Raw genomic sequence first — 12,744 nt, 5'->3', positions numbered from 1 at the left:
ATTTGTTAGTTAATCTTAAGTCATAATCATGTTCTAGTCTTTTGACTTAAAGTCCTCCTGTGGTGAAAATCAAGCTTTTAATGTTGTTAATATGTGTATATGGTGTTTTTAATATGCTTTAAGACAAACCACGTGAAAATTCATAAGTCAACACCTGAATATTTTCTCCTTAAAACTGCAGTGAACCAAAGACTCAAAGTCTCAAAAACACGGTTTAAAATCGCTGGTGTTTCTGACGTCACAAACTACCTTGTAACCAATCAGATCAACGTGTGATCGTCAACGAGTGGATCTATGAGCTACTGTGAGTGAGTGGAGGCGGGGCCCGTTTGCATATTCATAGAACCGCGTATACTCGATGAGGCAAAGGTGTAGAGTTACATTCAAGCCGTTTTAAGGCATGAAGAATTTAAAGATGAGTTTTAAGGGATACAATTATTGACTACAGGGGGACTTTAAATACAAATTCTCTTACTTGACAGTGAAGTTCAAAATGAAATTTTGTCCCAATGTTTTGCAATCTCCCTCAATCTTAGCATCAATGCTCAATGTTTTAGCCTCAGTTGGAGTGGGAATGTTGTAGAACTGAGACATCTGAGAGAGTCAACACAAAGAAAAACACATTCATAAATCATCTTACAGCAGAATAACCACCCTGACAGCAACATAAAGTCAACTCAGATCCGGCCCACATCTGATACGCGATGAATCCAAATGTACCAGATGTGGCCCGGATCTTGGCCGACACTATGTTGCTGGTCTGGGCATAAAATGCCAAGAGAGAAAGTGAGTGTGAGTAAATGAAGCTGAACGCACTACAAACCTGCACAGACACACAGGCTGAGCCCTTCACTTCAATGCTGTATGTGGCTATAAGTTTCTGCAGCTGCTTCTCCTGGTACAGTAACTTGTTGTCCGGATTGATATTAAAGTGGAGAGTGTCTCCTGCTGACCGTACCGTCACTGTGCTGGAGCCGTCAGAGCTGAACACTTTGGTGGCGTACAAAGACAGAGCCTGAAGAGCCACCACTGTGTCCTGGGAAATAAATGTGTTCAGTAATGCCTCTTTTACTCATTCACACCAGCAATAATGTGTTTGATTGGAGAGGTTTGAGTAACCTGTGTGGAGGAGAATCCTCCATAAGCATTCTGCTGCTTCACAAGCCAGCTAACAATCCTGTTAGCATAGCCCAGATCAGCTGTAGTGACTGAATCTGCAGTGAGAACAGCAAGCAGCACATATGAGCTGATCTCCACTGCCAGAGCATCAGAGTCATCAACAGAGCCAGACTGAGACCAGTGGAGAGAAGAGCCTTAAGGACAAAAGACACACGCTTGACTCAAGGAGCATGATTAAAACAAAAAGGTAACACTTTAGAAAACTGTTCCATCATTAATGAATAACTACACAGAAACAAATGAGTAACACACTATTAACATTCTATTTACTACTATTATTACATCTGTGGAATACTTGATTCTGATTGGTCAATAGCACATCCAGTGGTGTGTTATTGCTCGATAACAACCGCTGAAAACACAGGCTCAACAGGCTTTCTTCATGGAAGTTTTGCTTTTGGTGAGCTAATAAAATATTAAAACTCAGTCGAATCAATATTTTGTGTACGGTTATTTAATTATGCCATCCAGTCTCGTGGACTCACCCTCTCGTTTCATTCAAACGCAGATGCTGCCATTTTGCGAAAAAAATTTTGTACACTGTTGGATTATTAGACAACAAACAAGTACGATTTTAAAACAGTTTCATGAAATCAAAATCTCTTATCCCCATAATTATTTATGTGGTGAAATGCTGTGTAATAAGTAGTATGACTGTATACCGTATCTCTTAAATGTCCGTCTAATTTGAACTTGTCGTGCTAGCAACAGCTCTAAACGCGAAACCTTTGCGTTTAAAGAGCTAGTTAAATATTTTGAATTAGATCAATATTTCGTGTCTAATTATTTACTTATGTGGCAAGTAGTCGTGTAATAAGCAGCATAATGCACATTCAGCCGTTTGTTATCTCAGAATAAACCCCTTCTGGCTCACGCAAGACCCTCCTGATCATCCTGTCGGGTTTATTCTGAGAGAACAACCAGCATTATACATTATCTTATACTTAACTAACAAGAAACTCTAATTAATAAATTAGTAAGAAATAGTTGAATGTGGTAGTTCACTATTTGCTAATCAGTAACTACTACTTTTTCATAACTCACAGAGGACTACAAGGAACTACTGTAAACAGGTTCATAATTAAAGGTGCTATAAGCGATGTCGGGAGACGTAACTTCTTGTTGACATTCGAATTGTTGTCAAACAAAATGGAGGCTAGCTAGACCCTCCCTCCTCCTCCTCATCCCATCTCGTCCTTCCTCCTCCCCGGCATAAAGGAAAGTCAAAGTAGTCACTAACAAAGTTGAGTTTTACTGATACTTCATTCAATGTGTAATGTCACCAAGTTAGATAAATGCTTTTATATATTGCAGAACAGAATGCAGAAAAAGAGAAACATTATCTTAAAATCGTTTCGCCACCTGAGGTTAATAACTATAGCTCCCATACAAGGACGCAATAATAGCAATAAGGGACTGTTCGTTTTTTATTTAAGGGGCCACCGGAGGAGTTTTGAGATCTGTAGTCAAAAAATACATGACCCTCCCTTCGCCAGCAATACATTTTTCTATGACCCTCCAAAATGATTGTGAAAAAAGGCATGACCCTCCCTGATAATTTATTGATTAGCCTACTTCTGTACTGGTTTGCACTTGGCAAAGATGTTCAGATAGCCATTGTTTTGTTTTTTTACAACCATAAACTCTTGCTTTCTCATCTTACTAGGGCTGTAACGATAGACCAAACCTACAATTCGGTTCGTATCACGATTTTTGAAAAAAATCATGTTTTCGGTGCTGATGCGGTGTGACGCGTTCAACATGTGGGTGGCGCTGCCAATAAAGCATCTAAAAGCTGTCACAAAGAACCAGCAAAAGTAATGAATATGTCAAATATAGCAAGGATACATTTTAATTGTTTATTAATAAACAAGTGTCTTCTGTGTCGACTGCAAAGATTAAGTTGACGATGCGTCGTGATCTTCGCAGAACGCGCCAGAGAGAAATGCACATTTCATACGGATTACATAAGAGAACAGTCTGTTTTCTTTCGTTTTGAATTGTTCTGTTTAAAAGTAGACATTTCAAGCTTTCTATATATTTCTCAGGTCTGTGAGGCAAGTAGCCTACCTTACGCTGAGTTTCGGTTCATTTATGAGACGAGAGTCCAGTTCACTCGCCGGCGCATCGCTTGTCATGATTATCTATTTTCTACTATATTTACTATTACTATTTATTAAATCCAGGCAATTGGTTGATGAAACATTGATTAAAATTAAGATACAATTAATAAAAAACGAAATTCACTTTAAAGACAGGCTTTGTGCTTTCTGTTTGAGGTCTGTGTGATTTTTTTTAAAGTCGCTTTCAGAGCAGTCATGTCCGTAATGGAGAACTGGAGAAGTCATGTCACGCCCTTAACATTGTTTGTTTGTTTTTTCACATAAATGCGAACACGAAAAATAAAATAAAACGAATATTTTATGTTCTGTGGAGGCCGACCATCCGGTGGGTATACATCTTTTGGTTTGCGCAGTGTAATTCATAGAATTACTAAAAAATATTTTGCCACCTAAAAGTTAAAGATTTTTTGTGTCATGTCAAATGTGTATTTCCCTCATATTAAATATAAAACTCATGTGTAGACTGAAATTTTTCTAATGTCTTGACTCCTTTATTAAGGAAGTAAGAACAGCAAGCAGCACGTTTCAATATATTGGTATTAAATGCATTTTCTGAGAATTTATCCTCAACTATTTTTTTGGTGTAGGTCTATGTATTTTATTATGTTAACTTAAATAATAGGCTACTAATAGTAATTTAAAGATGTGGTAGCCCTACATCTTACACATCACACTCCACTGTTATGGTGGCAATTTCAGTAGATTTACTCACTAACATTATTGTGGAAACAAAATAAGGATGGAAACTAAAATATGGTAGTATCGCGCAACAGCGCACATTCTATCAGCTGCAGTTCTGGCGCCTCAAGCCTTGTTTATACTCGACGCAGCCGCAAGATTTTTTTTTATTTTTATTTTTTTTTTTTTTATTGCATAACAACATACATATACAGAGGAAACACAATGTATTATTATCTATTACATTCATAATAGCATCAAAGAAACAATAAAATTAAAATAAAATAAAAAAATAACAGGGGAAAAAATAAAAAATTACAAAGAAAAGGATTCAAAAATTTTATACATCTGTTTTGCTTTTTTATTTCTAACATCTTTTAGGGCTTCAATATAATGTTTAAGCTCAATTTTAAATAATATAATGTTAGGTTTATTATTTGTCCATTTCTGCTTATGTATATGGTATTTTCCATACATAATTATTAAGTTAACAACAAAATTTTGTTCCACACTCTTATGTTTGTATAACAAAAATATATCTTTACCAGATAGTTGAATCTTTAATTTTGTGAATTTAAATATCAGATATTCAACATCAATCCAAAACAGTTGGGTAAATACACATTCAAAGAATAAGTGTTTTATTGATTCTTCTTCTGTATTACAAAAGTTGCATGTAGTTTCCATGTCTCTAAAAAATCTTGAGACTACTTGTCTCACTGGATAAATCAAGTGAATAATCTTATATGTAATTTCTTTAACTTTATTGGTCAGACAGTATTTACTGGGTAAGTTCCAGACCTCTTTCCAATCAATCTGATTATACATTGAGTTCCAAAAAGGTTTGCATTTAGGCAATAACGTAATCCTACATAATTCTCTAATATAAAAGTTGTTAAACTTTTTATCTATAATTTTCACGCCATCAATACTTAACTGATTAGTAGTATATATGGGGATAGCTTCGGAAGATATATTGCCTGATAAAAGTTGAATAAGGCCACTAGGAATGGCATCAAAAACCACTGCAAACTCTTTAGCCGCTACAGGGATCTTATAATAGTTAAGGAATTCACAGTAATTAAAAAGATGTCCATTATTCTTAAATAACTGTCTGACCAAAATTATACCGTTATTGTACGCAGCCGCAAGATCGCGAGGCGCGCGCGGCAAAAATGACGTCATTGCGGAGTGGGCGGTCTCGCGCGTTGGGTTCGCAAGACCCAATTTCGCCTGGCGGTGTGCACGGCACTTTTTGTAACATCGCGCGCGGCGCCGCATCCGAAGATGAACGATTTCGAGGCGAATCTGGCCGAGCTTGAATTTCTCACCACACCGGCACCCAGTTTACACGTCTAAATTAGTTGCTTACATTTAAAAAATGAGCATACAATAGCATAAAAAGTATTTTTAATGAACATAAAGGTCCATGTTTAATAAAAATGTTCACGAAACTTAAATGTTTAGTGAAATTAGAAAGTAAGAGATTGTTAATTTATTTATGTATACACATTCTCATATCCATATATTTTGTTTTATTGTCACTAGTAATAATCTCAGGGTTTAGCCTACTGGGGTTTACACTATTCTTTTTGTAGTGTGGTATTGGTGGCGGTGTACTAAAATAAACATTGTCACGTGTGTATAGCTTCTTCTTCTAACCGCTGATTCCTGATGGTTTAGAGGATAATTACTTGAGTCGCCCCCTATCGTTTCAAAGAATAGTACACCGGCGAGCGCGTCAAGTATAAACGCCTCGTCCGTTTGCGGAGGTGCGCGCGCAGTCTGCGGAGACTCGCGCTGCGGAGCCAGGCGAAAGTATAAACAAGGCTTCAGTCCCAATACTGTAAAACTCTACGTGCATTCACATCACACATGTTAATGCAGCGGTAGAGTTACACTCACAGGACACTGTGCACTTATTCGCAATCACAAAAGTTCATTATTTGCTCGTGCTTTAAAGCTTTGCCGGGTAAACATTTCATTGGCGTTCTGTTCTGACATGATGCACTTTTTCTGAGCGCGTACAGAAGTGCGCGCGCACTGTCAAACAGCGCCAAACTGGATTTGTGTTGGGTCAGACCCATCTGATATAGATGGGGGGCTGATACCGCGAGAGCAACATGGAGCTACATGTAAAAGATATGCAGCAAACAAGCCACTTTGAAATGTTGCTGTTTTCATGAATATAAAAGTTGGGTGACCCTTCCCCTAGACTAAAAAAAGTTGGATGACCCTCCCCTCAACAAAGAATAAAAAGACATGACCCTCCCCTATTTTCCTCCGGTGGTCCGACTCCTTTCCATAAATACCGAACGGCAGTTACATAGTTCTAGCCAGTGGTTAAATTGGGCCGGGGCTCTCCGGGGCTCAGCCCCGGCACATAAGCCTGCTCGTTTGCAGTCAGTTGCCTACTGGAAATTATGTCACAATCACATAAAATTTGATGAAAGTGATGCTTTTGAAAACATATTTCTGATTATAAATGAAAGATTTTGAAATGGCATGTCTATTTTGTCTCGGCGGAGCTGAGATGAGAACAATCGGGACACGGCCGTACTCTTGTTCAGCTGCTTAATCTCGTTGTCAGTCGACCATGATCGCGCACCGCTCGCGCATGCCATGCGCATCTACAGATAGGCTACTACTCAGAACTCCGACATGGATAAATGTACAGCAATAATGAATGTTCCTGGGAGATCCGTAGTTGCGCGGGATGTGGAAGCGCGTAAGTTCCAGAACCTTCTACTGCCTTGAAAAATAAAAAATAAAACCCGAGCTGCTGGCCGCCGCTGCAGCAACAGTTCAGTTTTGTCAAGTTCAGCACAACGTTGGTGGTACAAAAAGTGCCCTGGCCTTGAATGACAAGGTAAGGAAAAAATGTTTGGCACATTGTATGGGTCACTATCATAACAAGGTAATACAATGTGTAATCAAGCGTTTTATATTTAATATGAGGGAAATAGGCTACACATGCCGTGGACGTGACACAAAAAATCTTTAACTTTTAGGTGGCAAAATATTTTTTTGTAATTCTATGAATTACACTGCAAACCAAAGTAATACTACCCTCCGGATGAAGGGTTGGTTCTCCACAGAACATAACATATTGATTTTATTTTATTTTTCATGTTCGCATTTATGAGGAAAAAACAATGTTACGACGGGACCGCTCTGAAAGCGGCACTAAAAGACTGTTTAAAACTTTCACTGAGACCTCAAACAGAAAGCACAAAGCCTTTCTTTAAAATGAATTTCGTTTTGTATTAATTGTATCTTAATTTTAATCAATGTTTAATCAAGTAAATATAGTATATAGACAATAGATAATCACGACACGGACGCGCCGGCGAGTGAACTGGACTCTCGTCTCATAAATGAACCGAAGCGTATAAGGGAGCCTACTTGCCTGACAGACCTGATAAATATATCTATAGAAAGCTTGGAAGGTCTTCTTTTAAACAGAACAATACAAAACGAAAGAAAACATACCGCTGCTTGTGTAATCCGTATGAAATGTGCATTTCTCTCTGGCAGTTCACTGCGAAGATTGCGAGGATAGCATCGTCAACTTCATCTATGCAGGGCACTGACACAGAAAACACTTGTTTATTAATAAACAATTAAAATGTCTCCTTGCTATATTTTACATATTCATAATCATTACTTTTGCCGGTTCTATGTGACAGCTTTTAGGTGCTTTATTGGCAGCGCCACCCTTACATGAACGCGTCACCACCGCATCAGCACCGAAAACAGGACATTTTTTTCAATCCCTGTTTTGGCAGGGGAAAACTGATCAGAAAATGTACCGAAACGTTGTAGAGATGAGAAAGTATAATAATTGCTGCAAAATGTAACGAAGTAAAAGTCAAAAGTATGCACTATTGATTCTACTTAAAGGTATAGCGGAGGATTTTTTTTACTTCCGGGTGGATACCCTATACTATTGGTCCTCCTAATTGTCAATCATTCTGGTGAATCAATCAAACTTTTCAAAAAGTGGAGAGGGCGGGACTTATCTAAAATTCGGAAAGATCCTCAGCTATACCTTTAAGTAAAGTAGGCCTACAGAAACGAAGTATTTGTACTTCGTTACATTCCACAACTGCTGATTAACAGTAATGTAAATGCTAAATGTCCTAATACCTGTTGATACTACAACAATGCAAATATGCTCTTAACCTTGCAGTTTTTCACATATCATGTAAGACTCAATTTCTCCATTTCTTTGCACAAAACTCTCCAGAAAATGCCATTTAATAGTTTATTTTTCAAAAAAAATTCAGGGGGGGCATACCCCCGGACCCCCCTAGGGAGAGCCCCCCCACATAATAAATCCCAATTTAACCCCTGGTTCTAGCTAATTATATCCTGTTGGTTTGGCGAACATGAAATATCAGTTTAGAAAGAAAAATGGATTTACCCACCAGTTCTGCAAAAACACAGCAACTGAATGTCGGATTGGAAGCCCTTCTGCCGGCGGAGTTCTCGCCACCTTTCGAAGGTTTTTCTGAAATTCGGTAGGCTACTTCGCGCGTTCCTTATCCTTGTCCCTCTTCTTTGCAATTTGTTCATCAGAACGTCGTCGTTTTGGTCGTGTGTCGGCCATAATTCAAACTTCCCTCTTCATGCTTCTCTCTCCTCCACATCCCCTTCATGTGTACGCGCTAGGGCTATCGCGATTTGACCGCTACGGCGCTGTAGCGCTAGAGTGTAATGCAGCCGTTACAAATGCTATTGCGGTAGAAGAGAAAACAGCGCGAATTATGACGGAGTGCAAACGAATCCGTACTAGCAAGGTGTCTGAAAGTTTCACAAAACTTCAAACCAAGAATACTGTCGTATGCAATACATGCAAGGCGGAACTTGCTTTTCACGGGAGCACAACATGCATGTCAAAGCACTTAAAGAGGAAACAAGAGGAGCCGGTGAGAGGTGAATGTTTTCCAGCTGGAGCTAAAATAACTAGCAGTAAATCTCTTTATTAGAGAATGCAATACAACTAATAATAGTAATAATATTAACAATAATAATATAATTACAGTAATGTGATGATTTATTTTTGCATAGAATAAAGCTTGATCGAGCTTAGGAGTCAGGGCTGTTTTTATTATTGTAACACTATTAGGTATTACGGTCTTATCACTTGTATTTTGTTCCATATCCATGAAGACTTACAAAAGGAGATGTTATGCAGAATATCATGTCAGTTACTTTTTCATACTGTAAATTAAAAGGTGAATGAGAATGTCTGTCAGCTCAATTGTCATGTCATTTTTTTTTTAAATGTTATGCTTATAATAATTGTTTGCAGATAAAGTTTGTCTGTAATGCAGCTGATTAATTTTGGTTTATTTTTTCTATTGAAAGATAACAGAATATTTAAACAATGCTTAGAGAGCATTTGTGTGAGATTTGAGTTGGACAGAAATCTGAAAACTTAAAGAGAATGACCAGGGGTGCGTTTCCCGAAAGCATCGTTGGCCAACTATGGTCGCAAGTTCCGTCGTTACCAATAGAGTTCAATGGACATTGCGATGAACTTGCGACCATAGTTGGCCAACGATGCTTTCGGGAAACACACCCCTGTTTAGTTGGCTCAAAGTTCATTAAAACAACCATTTCAAAAGCTGAAGTGATTTTCTTTTTTATATATTAGTTAAAATATGTATAACTCAGTGTTTTTAACTAATTGAAAAAGCTGAATAATCGTGATTACTGATTAGTCGGCGAAATAATCGATGATTAGTCGATTAATCGTTCTAATAATCGTTAGATTAATCGATTATCAAAATAATCATTTGTTGCAGCCCTAGTACGCGCACTAAACCCCAAACCCCACCCTCAAATACTTCTTGTCGGTTATTGGCTGGAACACTGTTTGTTGTGTTTCGTGGTGCGGGTGAGCCCAGTTTGTTTTTGTTGCCGTTTGTAGAGCCTGTGGTGTCTAGAGAGACAGCGTTTATTTACAGTGTGTTCAGTGGACAGGCAGCGGATAGTGAGGAGATGTTTGCTGTACGCAGTGATGGGCAGTAGGCTACTAGCTTAACTACATTTGTCAGTAGCTTGGCAATAACGTCGCTATTTACAAAACCAAGTAAGTTTTCAGTAGCTAAGCTCTTTTATTGATCAAGTAGCGCAGTAGCGTCCTCGAAAGCTAATTTCTCCTGGACATTTCTGACATTTCACACATAACAGCGTTTCCCTGCAGCCATCAAACACATAATTTAGGAAAACAGGATGTTTCTGTGTCGACGACAACACGCCGGGTACAAGCGCATGCGTAGGCCTACAGACTAATGTTTACGATGACAACACACCATAGACAGTAAGCGACACACACACAGTCAGAGCTGCCAACTCTCACGCATTGGCCGTGAGACATGCATTTGATTGGTTTCACACGCTCACACGCCACACCCCCGATTTCTCACGCTGAAGTGTCAACCCGGTCGTTCAAATGCCTGAAAGATGAGTTTATCTATAGATCTACCTGTTGAGCCACTCGTGATCGACTAGTTATGCCGCAAATTAGTTAAAATCTCCTGGAATCTAGAGCGAGCACGCATGCGAGACAGAGACTGTGCTCAAACCGCGTAGCGCGCGCGCACGGCAGAGAGGGAAAGTGAGCAAGAGAACTTTCGTGTGCAGAGAGCATCCTGATCTAGAACCCCTGAAATCAAGCTTAAATCAGCTAACGAAACGAATTAAGTAGGAAAGAGGTGGGAGAATGGAATAATTGATGAAGTCCAAACAGCTGGACAATAACAAGCTAGGTCCACTGTTAGCCTATGCAAGACAAAATATATTTTTAGTTCTAGCTATTGGGCTATTGTTAGTATAAACAACAGTTAAATAACAGTTCTTAGGAAAATATGTTAATTTGTAAACTAAACTCATCTTTTTGTCCTATTCAGGCTCATTGCTTACAGCCAGCTGCCATATCACCCTGTAGCCCAAGACTGGTTGCCCACTGAAGCTAAGCAGGGCTGAGCCTGGTTAGTACCTGGATGGGAGACCTCCTGAGAAAACCAGGTTGCTGCTGGAAGAGGTGTTAGTGAGGCCAGTAGGGGGCGCTCACCCTGTGGTCTGTGTGGGTCCTAATGCCCCAGTGTAGTGACGGGGACACTATACTGTCAAAGAGCACCGTCCTTCGGATGAGACGTTAAACCGAGGTCCTGACTCTCTGTGGTCATTAAAAATCCCAGGATGTCCTTTGAAAAAGAGTAGGGGTGTAACCCCGACTTCCCGGCCAAATTTGCCCCTTGGCCCCATCCATCATGGCCTCCTAATCATCCCCATATACTGATAGGCTTCATCACTGTCTCCTCTCCACCAGTAAGCTGGTGTGTGGTGGGCGTTCTGGCGCAATATGGCTGCCGTCGCATCATCCAAGTGGATGCTGCACATTGGTGGTGTTTGAGGAGATTCCCCCTTTCTATGTAAAGCGCTTTGAGGTCTCAGAAAAAGCGCTATATAAATGTAACGAATTATTATTATTATTATTATTATTGCTATAATTTTTTCTTACTTTATTTTATTTACAATTTCAAAAGGCATTCTTGCGTAACTAGAGCTAAAAATGTGCTCTGATTTGTATTTATTTTTGTGTGTATTGGGCTATTGTTCAATGAATGAATCATATTTTAGCCTTTATTTGACTGACAGTTGTGTTGATCACTAAAATTGCATTGACTTGGCATGCATTTTGATTAACTGAAAGTAGCTACTAATGTAGCATATCAAGCTACTTTTGACAGTTTGTAATTTAGCTTGCTACATTTTTATGGGTGGTAGCTTCTGTGTAGTGAAGCTGAATTTATTGTAGAGTAGCTGGTAGCTTAGCTCACTACACATATCAAGTAGCTTGCCCATCACTGGCTGTACGTGACAAAAAATGTTGAAAAAAAAACGCGTGGCATCGCTTAGAGCACCTTTAATGTTAATAATCCATAATGCATAATGTAAGATAATGGTAATCCACTAGTAATGACTCAAGTGTTACTACATCCTTCTAAAGGAACTACTAATAATTTGGATCAGTATTCTAAACTGAAGATCATGAGAACACACTAGTAATGACTAGAATGCAGTTACAAGAATGTTAATAGTGTGTAACTCATTTGTTCCTGCGTAGTTACTCATTAATGATGGAACAGTTTTCTACAGTGTTACTAAAAACAATAGTACGGTCATAAAAGACAACAGAAAGTCATCAGAAACAAACCTCTTACCATCTGAAATAGCAACATCTTCCAGTTTCTTGAAAAGCTGCTGTCGAGTGTCCGTGTCTCTAGCCAGACTGAAAGTGTAGGCGAGCAGGGCAGTGGTGTAAGTGTTTTTGATATTCTCAATGACGGACCTCAAGCATGACAAACCTTTACTGACGACAGGATCCTGTGACAAAAAAACACAGAGGAATAGACGCTGTGAGTGTAATTTTTCTATGAGTTTTTACCATGTTTCCTACAGATGAAGTTTACACTGTAAAAGGTGTTCAGTTCACTTAAATTTTTTTAGCAAACCCGTTGCCTTAAAATTATTAAGTAAATAAACTCAATTCTTAACTGAAAAAATTAAGTTATGTGAACTTGACAATTCCACATTACTTCTTTTTTTCGATTAAGCATAAGTTTAATACTTACTTAATTTTGAGGCAACGGGTTTTCACCAAATTTTTTTTAAGTTAAAGTTAAAATGAAAATGACCCCATGATTTACTCACCCTCAAGTTATCCTAGGTGTATATGACGAATACAATC

At 38.7% G+C, this 12,744-nt stretch overlaps 1 protein-coding gene across 2 annotated transcripts in view; it reads right to left on the bottom strand.

The window, feature by feature from the left end:
- Positions 1-12,744, bottom strand: part of LOC307167535 (alpha-2-macroglobulin-like) — a 42,141-nt gene that overhangs the window by 2,087 nt on the left and 27,310 nt on the right. For both annotated transcript variants that reach the window (XM_079886704.1, XM_079886703.1), the window contains 4 exons: positions 12,218-12,380; positions 1,120-1,313; positions 824-1,036; positions 476-594 (listed from right to left, as the gene is read on the bottom strand). In XM_079886704.1, the coding sequence (XP_079742830.1) occupies positions 476-594; positions 824-1,036; positions 1,120-1,313; positions 12,218-12,380 (689 nt within the window). The remainder of the gene's footprint in view (positions 1-475; positions 595-823; positions 1,037-1,119; positions 1,314-12,217; positions 12,381-12,744) is intronic.

Source organism: Squalius cephalus, assembly GCF_949319135.1.
Source record: "Squalius cephalus genome assembly, chromosome: 11".
Taxonomy (NCBI): domain Eukaryota; kingdom Metazoa; phylum Chordata; class Actinopteri; order Cypriniformes; family Leuciscidae; genus Squalius; species Squalius cephalus.
The sequence above is the reverse complement of the archived record's forward strand: the minus strand, read 5'-3'. Positions and strand labels throughout refer to the sequence as shown.